The sequence below is a fragment of the Nannobrachium achirus genome (genome assembly GCF_963921795.1).
Source record: "Nannobrachium achirus genome assembly, chromosome: 21".
In the NCBI taxonomy this organism is placed as follows: domain Eukaryota; kingdom Metazoa; phylum Chordata; class Actinopteri; order Myctophiformes; family Myctophidae; genus Nannobrachium; species Nannobrachium achirus.
The window spans coordinates 54,288,775-54,307,587 of NC_137828.1; the positions used below are offsets into that span (position 1 = coordinate 54,288,775).

General features: G+C 42.3%; 1 protein-coding gene across 1 annotated transcript in view; it reads left to right on the forward strand.

The window, feature by feature from the left end:
* LOC308306797 (cadherin-12-like) overlaps positions 1 to 18,813 on the forward strand; it is a gene marked incomplete at both ends in the record, with an annotated part of 155,622 nt that overhangs the window by 53,601 nt on the left and 83,208 nt on the right. Inside the window, one exon of the mRNA XM_080751839.1 lies at positions 13,194 to 13,381. Coding sequence (XP_080607965.1) covers positions 13,194 to 13,381 — 188 coding nt within the window. The remainder of the gene's footprint in view (positions 1 to 13,193; positions 13,382 to 18,813) is intronic.

The window sequence follows — 18,813 nt, forward strand, 5'->3', positions numbered from 1 at the left end:
CTTCCACAGTTTGGATCAACGGATTTACACGCTTTTCTTTCTTGCACATGTGATTTATAGGGGAGCATTTAGCAACACAGAGCACTTTGGACATGCAGCCCGTTTTATTGTAATAAGAACGTGGGAGGCGGGCAAAACAAACTTTTTAGGGCACCTAACGGGGAGACTTGTCCGTTCATGCAGTGAGCTTGAGTAACAACTGAACTAGGAAAGCTGACGCCTCATTATTAAAACTAGCACAGCACACAGGCAATGACTGTGACATTAACATGCACAATCTCGTGAAACATACAGCCAGACTTTAGAACGCCTCTGCTTAGACAACATGTGGGCTGCAGTCTAACAAAACAAGGCAGTGCGTCGCGTGTGTGATGTCATCGCGCATATGCAGGCATCGATAGCGGAATCGTTAAGGACTTTGGCTAACGATTCCACCGGTTCTCGATACCCATCCCTAGTTTTGAATGAAGCCAGCTAATTGCTTTTTTTGAGGAAAGGGGGGAGAGGGGAGATGGGGGCTCCTCATTGGCAAGTCAGGGTAAAACAGCAGTGGAAAAACAACAGAAAAATGTGGGAATTAAGGGCTGGTTGGCGTAATGATAAAAATCTGAGGAATAATAGGGTAAAATAGGGGTAGAAATTGGCTAATACATCTAAATGTATTAAAAAGAAGATTCTATAGCTTTCAAGAAAGCTAACATGTTGCATTCTGGCTACAGTGCATACCACTGTACTCAGCAGGTTGAAATGCTGTCATAAACGATAATGAAATCTAATTATCATTTAGAAGGTGCTCATTTAAATCTTAATGATATTGTGTTCACTCAATATATAGTTTTCCCATAATAACATTGCCGGGTACTGGTTGGTACATCACATATTAGACAGCAAACACCATCCAATTAATTACAAAGGAATCCATCAGTACGTTTGTAATTGCTTTTCATTCTTTGTCATCATGTATTATTATCAGCAGAGGGACCTATTTATTCACGTCTTATGCATCTCTCACTATCTGGGTAAATACACAGAGGGTTTTGTCATTTTGCTCATTGGCTCACTTTTTGTATTCAAGCAGAAACCTTGCATCTCCATGTTTTGTTATTATGTTTTTCAATTAACCTCATAAACCCTAGTGTCCCTAATCTGGGACTGACAAACCTTCAGTGAAAATATTGAATACTCACAGAAAAATTGTAATTTGACATTATTATGACAGCGTTGTGCAAAACTATAGAAAAGGTTGCCGATCCACAAGCTCACAACGTGTCATAGTGTCATGCATTGTGAGCTTGTACATCTACAATCTGGTTTTTACATTGGATCGTGAAAAGTAATGGTTTTAGACGGTTTCCCGAAGTGGCAACATTGAACATATTATCAGGCAGCGGCAGTGGGCAGCACTAGCAGTACGGCAGACAAGATTCGAGTCTGTGCACTAAAAACTCTGTATCTCATCTGTTTTATTTTCATCTAAACCACTAAACAAGATTAATCGTGTTGTCTGGATCCTATACGGTCACGTAGCAAGGTACCCCCACCCCGAAACTTTTCCAGCGCCTCTTCGGTGTACTCGTTCATCTGTGAAAGCACATTATATTGCACTCAGCACAAAAAATTAGTCTGTGCAGGGTTTTATCCGGGTTTCCAAATGTGTACGAGGCTGAAGCAACGTCGACACAGTTTCCCTCTGTTCCTCTCTTCCTTGGGGTGATTTTAGGCGCTACCGGGAGACCATCTGTGAATGTAATCGGACAATTGTCAGTGTTTTACCTCCTCTTCTCTGCTTCTCCCTCTCTCTCTCTCTCTGTCCCTCATCCCCTCTACCTCATCATCTATCATTCTGCAGTGGTGGAAAAGTACAATATACTAAGTGCATTCCAGTACTGTACTTTCCTTATCTCTTTTTCGGACGTTCGCCCCAATTTTGAACCCAGCTCGTTGCCAATACGAACGCTCGTTCTTTTACCTTGTCTGATGACTGTAAGCTGATGAGGGGTCGCGCGGGTGTGTACAGTAAAAACATCTCCCGTAATGCTGCTTTCAAATCTCCACCACACGTAAACATCAATGATGTCCAATTCACTTCCTGGCTGTTCTCTGTGGTCAGTGTGGACCTGATCTAGATTATGCATTTCTATGCTCTGAATGACGGCAAGCGGAGCGGCCCACACCTATTCTTTGCATAAGGCTGCCCTCTGCCGCCAGCTTGGCTAAAGTACACATACAATAAAAAAAAAAAAATTGTTTGGAAATAATGAATAGATCTTTTTCTATAAAATTGCAAAGGTAAGCTGCTTTTTGCTGGCACAGGCCCCAATAAATAAATAATAAATCTGGCAGTATAACTGTTAAAGTGTACGGTCACACCGAACTTTAATTCTACCACTGCTGGGTGCATTCTGCCAATCTTTACATAGAGGAAGCAAGCACGACTCCATTTCTCTTCTCTTCTCTGGGCAATTTTACCGGGTGCACGGTCAGGAACGTAACTTTAGACAAGAAAATACCAGCACTCACGGAGCAGTCATTTAAGGCACTTTTATTATAATTATGTTGGCGTGGCACGCCGCAGAGTAAACAACGTACGCGTTTCGGCGTATAGCCTTCTTCAGCGTTGTATGCATTCTGCCAATGCCAGAGTGGTTTGTTGCCAACTGCAATGGGAAGGGAACGGCAAACGCTCCCATTGAAAAGCATCGGCAGAATCCGCCTGCATTGGTAGAATTAAGGTTCGGTATGAACGTTCCCTAAAGCCTAAGGCACTTTTACTGTACTTGAGAATTTTTCAGTACTTTATACTTCTCCAGTGCTTTGTTACTCTTCTACAATTACTTGAAAATTATAGTTACAACTAAGTTACTTTATAGATTTTGATGCCAATACGTTTAAAACCGGGACTTGTAACCTCAGTAAATAATACTTCTCACCAGGGGTGTCGCACCAAATTCTGGGCCCTGGGTACAAAGATTCACTGCGGGCTCCCGCACAATTTAGGCGCCGTTCACACTGCGTTTTGGCAACGAGAATAACGCAAAAGGAAAAGTCAAATAGGCCTTCCTTTCAGACGACAACAGCATTTTCGGGGTTTAAAAACGGACGATCTAGAAATGCAGAGTAGGGTGGAAAATATAACGTAATAATAATAATAATAATTAAAGCTGCAAGCAGCAATGACCGGGCCCTCGAAGCTCTACCCACGTCACAAGAGGTAGCAGCCAATTAGCATTAGAATTTTTGAATCAGCATTAGCATTTGTTAGCATTAGCATATGTTAGCATTAGCATGTGTAAGCATTAGCATTAGTTAGCATTAGCATTTGTTAGCATTAGCATTAACATTTGTTAGCATTAGCATGTGTAAGCATTAGCATGTGTTAGCATTAGCATTTGTTAGCATTAGCATTTTAGCATTAGCATTTTTAGCATTAGCATGTGTTAGCATTAGCATTAGCATGTGTTAGCATTAGCATTTTTAGCATTAGCATTAGCATTTTTAGCATTAGCATTTTTAGCATTAGCATGTGTTAGCATTAGCATTTGTTAGCATTAGCATTAGCATGTTAGCATTAGCATTTGTTAGCATTGGCATTAGCATGTTAGCATTAGCATTTGTTAGCATTAGCATGTTAGCATTAGCATTTGTTAGCATTAGCATGTTAGCATTAGCATGTTAGCATTAGCATTTGTTAGCATTAGCATGTTAGCATTAGCATTTGTTAGCATTAGCATTAGCATGTTAGCATTAGCATGTTAGCATTAGCATTAGCAAAATTTTTGAGAAAAAAAAAATTTTTGAGAAAAAAAAAGTTGAGAAAAAAAAATTGAGAAAAAAAAGATTTGAGAAAAAAAAAATTTGAGAAAAAAAAATTAAGAAAAAAAAAATTTGAGAAAAAAAAATTTTTTGAGAAAAATTTTTTTTTTGAGAAAAATAAAAATGTATGACACCAGCCGCGAGTCTGTACGACAAACGGTTCATGAGTTATAGAGGCACTTCCTGTTTGGTGAAGGGCACTTCCTGTTTGGCGAAGGAAGCGTCAATTAAGGTTAAGGACTCTTAATCAAGTCATATGATACCAGCCACAACTCTGTACGATAAACGGTTGATGAGTAACAGCCAAAAAAAGGAACAATTAAGTATGGACCAATCAGAAGAGGGGGCACTTCCTGTTTGGCGAAGGAAGTTTGACGCTTCGCCACGGGCACGCCGTTTTACGAAAACTCACGATTCGCACAACTTTTCATCGTTAAGGTGTCTTGAGTATGCCGAGCGAACTTGAAGTTGATCCGATTAACCCCCTAGGAGGAGTTCGTTAAAGTGCGACACGTGAAAACGGCAAAAAATACACCAAAACGCCACTAATTAGTCAAAATGGCTGACTTCCTGTTTGGTTTCGGACGTTGCGCAGAGAGACTTTTTTGTGAGTCCGGACACGATACAGATGTGTACCGATTTTCGTACTTGTGGGTGAAACCGTATGGTGGGGCTTGAGGCACGAAGTTTTGTAGGGGGCGCTGTTGCGCCATTAGGCCACGCCCCCTTTTTTTTTTTTTTTTATACGTACATTTTCGCCACTTGTGATGTGTGTGCAAAGTTGCGCAACTTTTTGAGTACGTTTTGCGCCTCAAAAACGCGATTTACTTTCGGGAAAATAATAATAAGAATAAGAATAATAATAATCTTTGCAAATACAATAGGGTCCTCTCACACTGTGTGTGCTCGGGCCCTAATTAAAGCTGCAAGCAGCAATGGACGGGCCCTCGGAGCTCTTCCCACGTCACAAGGCCAGCAGCCAATCAGAAACCAAACAGGAAGTCAGCCATTTCGACTAATTAGTGGCGTTTTGGCGCATTTTTGGCCGCTATCACGGGTCGCACTTTAACGATAGTTTAACGTTTTTCTCAAAAAAAAATTTGAGAAAAAAAATTTGAGAAAAAAAAATTTGAGAAAAAAAAAATTTGAGAAAAAAAAATGTTGAGAAAAAAATGTTTTGAGAAAAAAAAATTGAGAAAAAAAAATTTGAGAAAAAAAAATTTGAGAAAAAAAATTTGAGAAAAAAAAAAATTTGAGAAAAAAAAATTTTGAGGAAAAAAAAAATTAAGAAAAAGAAAATTGAGAAAAAAAAAATTTGAGAAAAAAAAATTTGAGAAAAAAAAATTTGAGAAAAAAAAATTTGAGAAAAAAAAAATTTTGAGAAAAAAAATTGAGAAAAAAAATGTTGAGAAAAAAAAAATGTTATGACACCAGCCGCGAGTCTGTACGACAAACGGTTCATGAGTTATAGAGGCACTTCCTGTTTGGTGAAGGGCACTTCCTGTTTGGCGGAGGAAGCGTCAATTAAGGTTAAGGACTCTTAATCAAGTCATATGATACCAGCCACAACTCTGTACGATAAACGGTTGATGAGTAACAGCCAAAAAAAGGAACAATGAAGTATGGACCAATCAGAAGAGGGGGCACTTCCTGTTTGGTGAAGGAAGTTTGACGCTACGCCACGGGCACGCCGTTTTACGAAAACTCACGATTCGCACAACTTTTCATCGTTAAGGTGTCTTGAGTATGCCGAGCGAACTTGAAGTTGATCCGATTAACCCCCTAGGAGGAGTTCGTTAAAGTGCGACACGTGAAAACGGCCAAAAATACACCAAAACGCCACTAATTAGTCAAAATGGCTGACTTCCTGTTTGGTTTCGGACGTGGCGCCGAGAGACTTTGTTGTGAGTCCGGACACGATAGAGATGTGTACCGATTTTCGTACGTGTAGGTGAAACCGTGTGGTGGGGCTTGAGGCACGAAGTTTTGTAGGGGGCGCTGTTGCGCCATTAGGCCACGCCCCCTTTTATTTTTTTTTAAATACGTAAATTTTCGCCACTTGTGATGTGTGTGCAAAGTTGCGCAACTTTTTGAGTACGTTTTGCGCCTCAAAAACGCGATTTACTTTCGGGAAAATAATAATAATAATAATCTTTGCAAATACAATAGGGTCCTCTCACACTGTGTGTGCTCGGGCCCTAATAACTTTATCGCCCCAAAAAAAAAAAAAAAAAAGCTGTCTGCGGTGGCAGAAAGAAGTGGTCAAGCGGGGACACGAACCCGGGGCCCATGGACCGAAAACAGAATGCCTTAACCACTCAGCCACCAAACCACAACATTGAGGAAGGCATTAAGTATCTATTTGCTGTTTTTGAAAAATCGTGAACATTTGTGCAAGTCTTTGAATCCTATGTTTCTATGTCAGTGGTGCTCAAACCTTTTCATGTGAAGGGACCGCAAAATGATATGTATTTGGCCACGGACCCCCATCTCAAAATATTTAGTTCCAGGGACCCTCCAGAAGCAACATTTGAGATACAAATGTTTGCTTAAAAAATACATACTGTATATTAAAATATTTGCACAAATTTTCACGACTTTTCAAAATAGTAGATCTACGAGCATGTGAGCTTGTATATCTGCTATTTTTCAATAGCTAAAGTATAAAATAATTAAATCCCCTCCACCTTGGGCCCTAGTAACTCAGTCCCACTCAGTCCCCCCCGCCCCCCCCCTCGTGACGCCCCTGCTTCTCACCCTCCTCTCTCCCTATCTTTGGCTTTGGCTTTCTTGGTCTTGGCACGTAGAATGTACACGCACACCTGCAGACACCACGCATCATCACTGTCAGGTGGAAACCATATCCAAAACTGTTACTTTTCAGAAAACTATGAAAACATTTATTAAAAATAAATAAAACAAGAAGAAAAGAAACCCACTGTTCCAATGCATCCAATGTAGTTATTATTTAGTCACAAGTGCTTGTTAATACTTTTTTCATTGTTCATTTATAAAATCCACAGACAAACGCAGATCTACAAGCTTGTGTTGTGAGCTTGTAGATTGGCTATTTCCGCTAATTTTGTGTGACAGTGGTACGTCAAAGTAAGGCAGTCATTTACGAGAATCTTAAAAAGTTGGAGATACAAGCTAGGTTTTCCGCCGCGGAACAACGAAGTGATCCTGCTCCATCTGCGCAGCACAGAAATAATGACTCCTCAATGAGCAGATGCCTCAACTCTAACAACCTGCCATCTTCGGGGGGTTGACACGAGAGACGCAGAGAATTTCCATCTTGTGTCAGGTTGCTGGTAATGAATGAATCTAATCGGCTGTTTGGATGCTTTCAAACGGCTCTTGTGCCACACTGTTCCGGGGCTCTCTGCAGAGGGAGGATTAAATCCCGTCGGCTGTCCAGCTGGTCTCAATTTTGATCCAAAGGGCTGGCACAGCCTCGATGCCCGCGCACGCCAAAAACTGTCTAGATGTCCACCATTGTGCCGGCTCTGAGGTATCATGTCTGCACCACTGGACTCCTATCGCCCTCACCTCTATTGTCAGCGAATGCTTTGAGTGGTTGGTGAGACTACATCTGTTCCTTGCTACCTGCCTTGCTGGACCCATGGTCATTTGCATACTGTCAAAACAGATCCACCATGTAATTGCAATGGCTCCTCATGGCACCGTTGTGGACTACAGCTCAGCATTCAACACTATAGTTCCTGCCAGATTCCACACAAAGCTCGGAGACCTAGGCCTGCAATCAGCCATGTGCAGCTGGATGCTGGACTTCACTGACAAGCTGCTACCAAGAGGTGAGAGTGGGAAACATCACATCAGACCCACTTAATACAGGCGTCCCACAGGGTTGCATGCTGTGCCCTCTCCTGTACTCCCTGTACACACATACGACTAGGGTTGGGATACGGAACCGGAGGAATCGGAGGAACCAAATCCAACATTGAGGAACCAGGAATCTTTCCTAAACCGGTTTTATTGCACTGTCTGAGCTTATATGTGGACTTCACGTTCTCACACTTTTTAACCCATTCAGGCCTAGAATTATTGAATGCTTTAACTATTGAAACATAGCAGATGTACAAGCTCACAGCGCGGCACCGAGTGCCGCGCTGCAAGCTTGTAGATCTGCTATTTTTTTTAAAGTCATGAAAATGTGTGCACATCTTTGAATATATGTATTTTTAAAGTGAACGTTTAAAAAAAAACTCAAATTTTGCTTCTGGGTGGTCCCTGGAACTAAATATTTTGAGATGGCCGTCCGTGGCCAAATAAATATCTGTTTGGGGGTCCTTCACATGAAAAGGTTTGAGCACCACTGACTTATTAGTCTCTCGAGAACAAACTAACTGAGCTCCAGTTAGGTGAAAAGTACCTTTTCTTTGACGATGGCTGGCCAGATTGCTGACTCAAAAAACCTTAGAAGGATTCAAAAGACACTTATAGAATCGGGTCAAAATTAAAATGTTCACGATTTTTCAAAAATAGCAGATTTACAAGCTCGCAGCGCGGCACTCGGTGCCGCGCTGTGAGCTTGTATATCTGCTATTTTACAACAGTTAAAGCATAAAATAATGATACACAATAATGTGTACCCGTTCTAAATGGGTATAGGACCACCATATATCTGAGAGTGTACAAATGGAACCAAATGGACCTGAGAGGGTCCTTTTGGTTCCATCTGTACCCTCTCAGATACAGACCTTTTAAGGGCCTATTTGGAACCCCCTCAAGTAACACAGAGGGTCCCTGAACCCCACTTTAAGAACCAGTGAGGTATGTCTAGGAAAACATAGGAATCGTTAAAGGGGATCGTTAAGGATTCGGACCGTTAAGAGGGAATCGTTAAACTCCTAAAGGATCCCAACTAGGGATGGAGCTTGTTCATTTGTATTGATAATGAGCGGTCCTGCTTGTTGATCCTGGCTTTTATGGAGCCCACTATTGAGCGTTTTCTAATATTTTATGGAAAGACGCGAGGCGGCTTTATATTATGAATAGTACTGTAATGACTATAAAATCCCCTTGCCTCTTCAGCTCTTTATAAACAGAAAATGTACATTTATTTAACCCCAAAATATCACTTCAAATGCAGTACTTTTGTAACAAACAGAAGGCAAGCAACCTTTTTACTTTTGGAAAATAATAATAATAATAATAGAATAGAATCTGTAAACTGGGTTAATGTGTGTACACAGAGTACAGTGTACCGCCACTTTAAACGTGGTAACATTTTGTTTCCCAGGGTAGAACTTGTTGGCAGGTATCAATACACTTATTTGTGCCAGCGTGGGTGATTAGATTAATTTCTTGATCTGCTCTTGTCTTGATTGTGAAGTCATGGGTCGCTATGCTCGATAACAGGCTCCACAAGCCCAACGCTTATTGATACCGGGTCTCAATCATTTCTTTATCGGGTTTGTAATGGGCCGGATTGACGATAACGATGTGCATTGTGAGCATTGTAGATCGACTAAATTTGCTATTTATCGTACACCAAAGTGTATCTGGCGTAAGTGGTTAAAAGAAGAATCAGAAGGAACTGACATCAAAGACTTCACAAGGATCTGTTTCCAGTAATTAGCCCAATTCCCTGCGGCTGACCTGCCGTCTGAGACGGATGCCGCTGGTGCACATAATTTTCAATAACATGCCCTGCGGTGTGCGACAATAAAAACATTCCTGGTCCTCTCTTTGTGGAGGTGGGGACTTGTTATTATTATTATGAACTGCAGGAAGAAAGTGTGGGAGAATAGATTTTTCACTGAGTGGTGCAGTGAATACAGACCAGTGTATGAGAACACACTCATCAACGAGGATCAATGCCTGAGACGATGAAGTTACCTTCTGTTCATTTAGGTTGCACCGCACCACTGGTTCTCAACATGCGGCCAGGGACCCATCAATGAGCCGTGAGGATTTTCCAAGTGGATCCCTACTTAATTTGCAAAACTCTAAGATAAAAAGAAACAATTCAGATGGCTGGGCCGAGAAGGCTTTGGAGATTTTCAAGGGGGCCCTGATCCAGAAAAGGTTGAAGACCACTGCACTACCAACACATTCATTTATTATTAATATTATTTTTTTCTGATTGGTAAACTTCTAGCCTTGCGTAGCCTGACCCACGCATCACTAGATGCGCAGGTCAGATTATTTTCATAACCCGCCCGCCCTGCAGCCCGCCCGCACCGATCTGCAACGAATCCTCCCGCCCGTGACCCGCATTAAAAAAGATGCTAATCATCACCACAATAGCTCATCTTTTTATACCGCTCTTCTAAGTACCCAAAGTCGCTTTACAGAAAGGTCTACAGTAGCACAATATTGTCATATAGGCTAAATAAACAAACGTGTTGTTCAATATGGCGTTCTTTACTATTATTTGACAGGAAAAAGACATGTTTGGGGCATCGTTGGGGCATGAATGGCGTTTCAAGTGTTATGACAATCATATTTATACAGCGCCTCCGCCTCGCACTTCAAACAGACATCAAAGGACGGACAATATTAAATCCTGTTGGTTATTGATTAATCACCAGATTCGAGAGATGGTGGCGACTCATTGTGAGCGTATCCTTTGACTGGCTGGCGATATAACTTAACTTATTTATAAACAGACTTGTGTTGATGACAGAGAGGTTTAAGTGAAATCCTGATCAGGGACACGCACTGTGAATTGTTTGTGCATTCTGCTCCGCTCAGCGTGTGTGTCTGTGTCAGCGATCATGTCTGCAAGGGGCATGTACAGACATGTGGTTCGTGGCCCCAACAGGAGCGGAATTGGAGCGGCGGATGGTCCTCGCTCCAAGGAGCGGAGGAGAAACCTTGCTCCAAGCCTCTATGGCACATTTTAACCCATTTAGTGCTCCAGACATGAACGGGTTAAATGTCTAGCGTGCCGCTCACAGGCTCCTATACGCATCCATTGTCTTATTTTGAAGGCCAGAAGTCCATTGCGTAAACACTTCCGGGTTGACGTCATGACGTCATTCAACGGGAGCAGTCGTCATCCCATGCCGATCCTAAAATGGCCGATCGATGCCTTTGTTATTATGTTTTTGTAGCGAGAATCTAATGCCATCCTTGGCTTTAAAAGTGTTGTTTGGAGATAATGGACATTAAAGATGAGATCGGCGGTCGGCCTCCATGTTATGGGAATACTATTTTGTGCACGTGGATCCGTGATGATGATGAATCAGCGAGGCCGATCGTGCCCAGACCTTCCGCCAGCGTTACTCTATATACAGTATGTTTCGCGAGTATACTTGGGATCGGCACTCTAAATACTTGAGTATTTTTCACGAGTATACTCGGGATCGGCTAGAAATTAGTTAAAACTTGCTCGCTCACACTCAATTCAAGTGTATTCAAACCGTTGTATTCTTTCTTATTCTTATTATTACTCTTGTTAAGAATAAAAGGCAAATAAGAGCAGCATTATTTGTATTTATTTTCTGCACATGAGAGTGGTGATAACCCGCCTTCCCCGCCACCTGCCAATTGATTCTGAAATCTTGACCGACGGCCCACCCGTCAGCCCACGCATCACTGGTAGCTAGCTAGACTATCCGTTGAGGGCACTAAATCAATGCATGGAAAATTGCAGTTAATTTGATCATTATTTAAAACTGTCCGACAGAGGGAGGGCTGACTTTAAACCCTTTTACATTTTGAACGGAATCGACGATACATTATGGGCACCGAAGTGCAGAGGCAACATGCTCAAATGCACTAAAATAGGATTCTGCTGGGGGTGCCCACTGGCCTACTGGTCCAGGCGCATACCACTTAGGCATTGCCACATAGGCATGGATGCCTGGCGGCGTCGCCGGTTCGATTCCCGATCCGGACGACCTTTGTCGCGTGTCACTCCCCATCTCTCCCCTTATTTCCTGTCAGTCTACTGTCCTATCAATAAAGGCATAAAAGCCCCCCAAAAATATCTTAAAATAGGATTCTGCTTCAGACTCACAGAAAGTAGCTACCACAGCAAGAGGAAGCCATGTGCAGAAGCCGCCACTGGCATACAAGTCTCCCTCCCATTTAAACTCAATCTCCTGCTTCCGTACCTCCGGCTAGAAGTCTCTGTGCAGTCTAGCTTTCCATTCGGAGAGGTGCAATGTGCACTCTTGGCTTGCACAATCTTCTTGTGTATTCAGTGTTGTAGATGTTTTTACATTTTATTTTGTTTTTCTTAATTCATTCAAGTAATTGTGTACGCCCATACTATGCCTTTATGGGTATTTAACTCATTCTGTGCCTATCCCGAACATGTTCGGCTTTATTTCAATCCAATACAATTTTTTTTTTATTAATTTACTTACCCTGAGCTGCTTGTAGAGTCGTGGGTGGTCCTGGCTCGTCCTACGCTAGCCAGCTAGCCATTTTACATGGTCCGACGATATATTCCATTAAAAATGGTTTAAAATACATTTTTGAGCCCCCCAATGTTCACCAAATGTTCAGCGCCGCTTCCGGAACGACGTCCAGTGTGCCTATCCCGAACATGTTCGGCTTTTTTAATGAAATGAATAAAATGATCCGAGGCCTTCTGAAGCCTGAGCCTAAATTTAAAATCCAGTGTTCCAAATCCGGGGGCCGCCATGCCGGCCGTTAGCCGCAAACGGCGCCGCGAATCGCCGCCGAATCCAATGAAAAACCACATCTTTGGAGGCCCATATCTCTGGATTGTGTTTTTAGGGATGTGGCGCGAGGTTTATTTACGGCGAAATCGCCTAAAAATGATCTTTTAAATGACAAAATGCTAATAGCTATTCTGTAGCCATTTTCATCCGGGACCTTTCCATGACGTGCACGAACGTGAGCACGCGCGTCACTGCAACGTGAGTCCCCGGATGCTAATGCGCTCGCCTATGGGACAAACCCTGGCATTCTTTGGTGCCCTCTAGGGGCTGGCACTGGAAGCGTTAACTGCAGTGTTGAAATGTAGATTTTATTTATTCGTTTGTTTGTGTGTTTGTTCTTTTGTGTGTCTGTCCGTCCGTCCGTCCGTCCGTCCGTCCGTCCGTCCGTTCGTTCCTTTGTTCGTTCTTGCGTCAGTCCATCCGTCCGTCCGTCCGTCCGTACATCCGTCTTTTTGTTTATTCATTATTTATTCAATAAATTATGTACACCCTTTTTCAATGAGCATTTTCCCCTGACTGTCGAGTTCTTTCTGTACCTGCCTGTGTGTGTCTGGCTGCCCCTTTACTCCCTCCCTATTGGCCATGTTACAATCTATCTCAATACGTTAAACTGTCAGGAGAATGAACACTCTTTTCCTTTTGGGGAATAACACAACAGACACAACAACAAGACAAATATAACAAATGAGTCCAATCTCCTCTCTGCTTGTGTTGCAGGTTTCTTTCACCTACGAGTTCCGGAGTCTTCGACGGTGGGGTCCGCCGTGGGCAGAATTAAAGCCCATGACTTGGACATTGGGAGGAATGCGGAGGTGGAGTACAGCATCGTGCCCGGTGACGGAGGCGTCATGTTTGACATTACCACCAACGAACACAACCAAGAGGGGATCATCCTTCTGAAAAAGGTAGGAACCGGAGCCCCTGTTGTTATCCTGTTACTGTCAGTTACTCCTCGTGGCTGTTTTTACCTTTACCTTTTATGTCCACAACTATTCAGAAAAAAAAAGTGTTCCAATGGATCCAATATAGTTATTATTTTTGTCTCAAGCTCTTGTTAATGCTTTTCAATGGTTCAAATTCATAAAACCCACACAGACACTTGATCACAAACGAGCTTGTAGATCTCCAATCTACAAGCTCACAACGCGTAGCATCGAAACACATTGCGACTGTGAGCTTGTAGATCTGTGCAAATCTAGGCTCAATTTGGGTTCACCGAATAGTGAATGCACTAATAGTGGAATGTCCAACAGGAATGTAGTTATTATTATATTATATATTAATATTTTCCTTTGTTAAACATTCATAAAAACTCACAGACAGACACAGACTTAACAACTTTCAACCTGGCATCCCTCCCTATTTTGGCCATGTCATTATAGGCGACATTAAAAAAGGGGAAAACAGCTGATCTACAAAGGGTAAAAAGATTAGATGTATTATAGATCTCTAATGGACCGCAGGACAGTATAGAACCCAGGGCGAATGAGCTCACCCAACCATCTAATCCTAACCTGAGAACACCTGGTGGATGCAATAATTAGCTGCTTTGCAGTTTAGAAAATCAGCAGCAGGCAGCCGTTGGCCCCAGAAGTCAAAACAGAGAACCGCTGCTGGTAAAAGACTGCAAACTCTTATGAAACCATTTTTAGCCGTAGCTTTTGCTGAGCACACACTGGTGTTTCAGTCACTGTCCCGCTTCACAGCCGTTCCTTCACACCTGGGAGCCGACCAGTACAACCACAGCGTTCTACTGGCGGCCATTCCCGGGCTCTTATAGAGAGCAGTTAGGGGTTAAGTGCTGTCGTCAGGACCTCCCAGCAGGAGTCGTCGAAGAGCGCGACTGTAATTCATTTTCCCCCGGAGTGGCGACAACACCGTTCACAACCAGTGGACCGTTTTTGTATTTTATTTATTCTTTCTCACAGACTTTTCCGGATCACGGAGCTTTGGTTCAGTTCCCGGAAATTAGTGGTAAACAGCAGTAGAGTTTTAGCAGAACAGACAGTTTGTGCATGGTGTACTTTTTTAAAAGCTTAGACAACAGCGATATTCTCATTATCCAAGTCAACGAGGTAACACTGGCTTAGAATTATGTCAACAAGGCATGAAACAGTAGCTGTTAGCTTTATATATATATATATATATATATATATATATATATATATTTTTTTTTTTAACATGAACATTATTTAATAGCCAGGCTACATATTGTAAATCAGTGTATTTATTGACTACTAAGACCAAAAGTCACAGTTCTGTCTCTCTGTATAGTGCATTCAAATTCCACCAGAGCACCTCCGGGAACTGTCTGCATGAGTGACGTGAAGTATTTTTGGACTTCTGTTGTCGCCACTGTCTCTTTACACCACCCTGGGTGGGTGGGTGGGGGGGGGGGGGGGGGGGGGGGGGGGGCACTGGGGTTGAAAATGTCTGTGTCCTATAGCTTACAGTCTTTGTCTCAGCCATCAACCATAACCTTCACCACTTCATGGCCTGCGGAGTATTCTTTAGCCTCTGATTATGGTTTACTTACTGTCTTTTTGGAGCATTTTTCTTTTTTTTTGTATTACACTTTCTATAGCAGTCCCTTATGACAAGCAGTGAATGAAAAGCAAAGGACTGAGTGAGTGTCATGTGAAGGACATTTCCAGTGGTGGAAAAAGTACTTAAAGGAGTTGTTCACCCTCAAAATGCTTTTCTTTCTATTGATTACTCACTCCATGGAGAATTGAGTCCAATAATAATATTATTAATAATATTATTAAGACAAAAAATGTATTATAGAAAATTTACCCCCATTGATTCCGGATGAGGACCCAAATGCATTTGGGTCCCCATCCGGAATCAATGCTGGTACATTCCTTGACTTAAGGCACGTGCAGAGAGAATTGGAGGGGCAGGGGCTCAAGTCTGAGAGGGGCACCTTCGGGCACCGGCGAAAATCTTTGCCACATAAATACCGGTAGCCATATTTAGAGGAATATCGCATTTTAAAATAACACTAGGAATACAGGATTATACTCAGGCCCAGGGGTGCACATAACTTTTGTGGGCTAGTACTCAGGGGAGCACCTGAAGGCTACAATGCAAGCGTTTCAGTGCTGATGTGCAACAGTGCTATATGAATATTTTTGGTGCATTTAAATTCAATGAATAGATGACAGCAGTGTAGACTGTAGACTGCAGACTGTTCTGAGACCAACGCTACTGCATCAAAAAATATATACTGTATTGGCTAATATCCAGTAGTCGAAACACAGCCACGTTTTCGTGGCAAGACACAATAAATAAATAGTAAAGAGAATTAAGAAAAGATGCCAGCAATCTCGTTGTGTACCTGATAATTGAACAGTAAGTGTTTTTTGGAGCTACAGCTCTCCTTCCACAACGTTACTCTAGCCAGCATGAAAGTGAGACAGACGGATTCAATGAAAATAGCCGATCTACAGGCTCACAAGTCGTCGCGTCGTGCCGCGTTGTGAGCTTGTAGATCGGCGATAATTCTGTGCGCACACTGCACGGCACTGCAGGGGCGCGGGGCACTGCAGGGGCGCGGGCAATTATTTCAACATAAAATGATGCATTCCAGACAGTACGTTACAGGAGAGTAAGAAAGGGGCAATTCTCTTGCATGTTGCCTTCTAGTAGGGCATGGAGATTGGAGGCGGCTTTTGCGTTTCTTTTCTTCACCATAGTAAAAGGGCACTTTTTCTCGGACAAGCAAAGGGGCAGGGGCTCAAGCACCCTTTGATATCTATGTCTGCACTTGACTTGAAAGCCAGTGCTCTTACAGATTGGTTCCATCTGTACTCTTTGTACACTTACAGTTCTGGGGGTCCTTGCAATTTAAAGTACAGTTGAGTGCTGTGGTCCAAGAGCTTCTGAGTATTTTATACACTGAGTGACCATGCCAGGGGATCATTTATTGTGCCATACGCTATGCCAAATGGATTAATTTGCCCCGGGGAAAGTGACCTGTGGCGAAAAAGTCCTCGAGTGCTTGGACATAAATAGCCTATGGCTTGTTTGATCCACAGAGCAGATCTGTCCCATTTCTTATTAACACCACTATATCCAAATATAGGCTTTTACAGGGCGACGGTGTCATTTCATTGCATTGTAGTCTATGGCTAAATGCCAGGGATATTCACTTATTTGCTGGCAAGGAGGAAGAAATTGCCCTCTGCAGTCACCGGCTACATTTTGTGGAGAATACAAATAGAATATGGCGGTCGAAGCCATAGCGGTGAGTGTTCATCCACTAAATAACCAAGCTATATAAATTATTAACTGCAGGCTATGTACACAGTCTCAGAGCAATTCAAAGGTGAGTTTCTCAAATGTACATATGCAGTATATAAACAAACAAATATGTTTAGCTTGTGCTGTAACATGTTTTAAAATATAATTGGCCCAGTCTGTGAAAGGGATTTCTAAACCACAGATTTATGCTAATCGCTGTCCTTAAAACCGCAATTGACTGTTATTTAAATTTGTTTTTCCCTTTTATTGTTTTTAAATAATGCATGACTCTAAAACTGCATTTGGGGAAAGGATGCACTAAGATGTGCAAAAAATGCTGCCAACGTTATTATCCCTTGCAGACTTCTGTGCACAGCTCACCCCACAACACTGCTATCACTTGAACACAGACTAACAAACTGATCATTGGCTCCCAGTTAGGAAACACTGTTTGCAACGTAAACCTTTCTCAACTTCAATTATCTCCGATAAGCCACCTGCATCAAATGCATTCACCGGAGTGCGAATGCATTTTATGTCGGTGGATGCACCATTCTGAAACACACATACTGTACATACCCACATCTGCAAGATATTCTCTCTTGCAACCATAGAAACAAGAGCTGCAAAACGGTTTGATTGCACATTCACAACATGCACAGTCATGAATTCCTTTATCGTCGTGTTTTATTGACCGTTTGTCAATAATACAAGGAGGCCGCAAACCCTGTATCTTGCTGATTCTTTCATCTATTATGTATTTTTTGTCCATTCCCCACAAAAGCATTTTCCTCCTTTCTGAGCTCCCCTCACTCACTGGCTGGGCCTCTTGCGGCAATGTCATAAGATCAGTCATCCAGGGTGCCTGGTGGCTCTGCCAGTTATTGCACAGACCATTATGCTCCTTGTGAGTCCCGGGGACTGAGGTCTGAATCTGTCCGCCGTCTTGTCTCGCGTGTCTCTCCTCTCTCTCTCCCTCTGCCCTTGGTTTCCTGTCTCTCTACACTGACCTCTCTGAAATAAAGCATATCAATGCAAGAGAAAAAGGTAAAAAAAAGATCACTCATTCAATATCAAAGAGCTGAAATAATAACTATACTGCCACAGGCATGACCTCAGACAGAGAAGCCAATATGTCTCCATTCTGCTGTATTTGGGCATTAAGGAGCCTTTTGGCTCATTGCCCAGTGATGTGGATGAGATGTGGATATCGATGACTATGTTCCAAGGACAGAATGTGAAGTGCTCAGTAATATGTGCGCAACACTTTCCTTGAGAGGGTCCTGTTACAAACGGAGACATCTGTTTCCAAATTAAGATCCATCTTTTGAGAAATGGTACACCTAATCCGAAAAAGATTGCAGTCATGGACACTATTCGGCATTCTGCAATGGGTAATATGAAGCAGGGGTTCCCAAAAATGTTCTGCTCAAGACCCAAAAGCATTCGGTGTCTCTCCGGGACCCAAATTTACAAAAACACATAATGTACCGTAGGCCCTATGTGCCCAATAAATAGTGAAAATAGACGAAGCTCAAAACGTGTCGCGATGTAATGTGCTGTAGTTTCTTTAGTAGTTTCTTGAAGTAGTAATTATATATATATATATATATATATATATATATATATATATATATATATATATATATATTCATAGATTTCATAGCTTCATAGACATGTTATGTTGGATTCATGTTCATGTATGACATTTAACCAAATGGTCAATACTTCTTGTTTTCCCCCCTCTACGCTAGACCTCAAAATTAGCCGATATACAAGCTCACAGCGTTGTATATAGTATTATGTTAGGGTTCAAGTGGTTGGCGACCCCCTTGTAGTGATCTGAGGATTACCCGAAAGGGTCCCGGAACCCCTGTTGAAGACTGCAGCGAGCCACTGTTGTCAGACCAGATGCGCAGCATACGTTACTATTTATATTATTTAATAATCGACGTACTATTTAAAACACTTTCACAAGCCACAGCGTGGCTTAATATTCATATTAAGGGTAACAAACAGGCAAGCTGCATGCTCTGAACATAAGAACACTAGACACTAGACACTAGACTATAGTCAGTGTAATCTGCGGCTT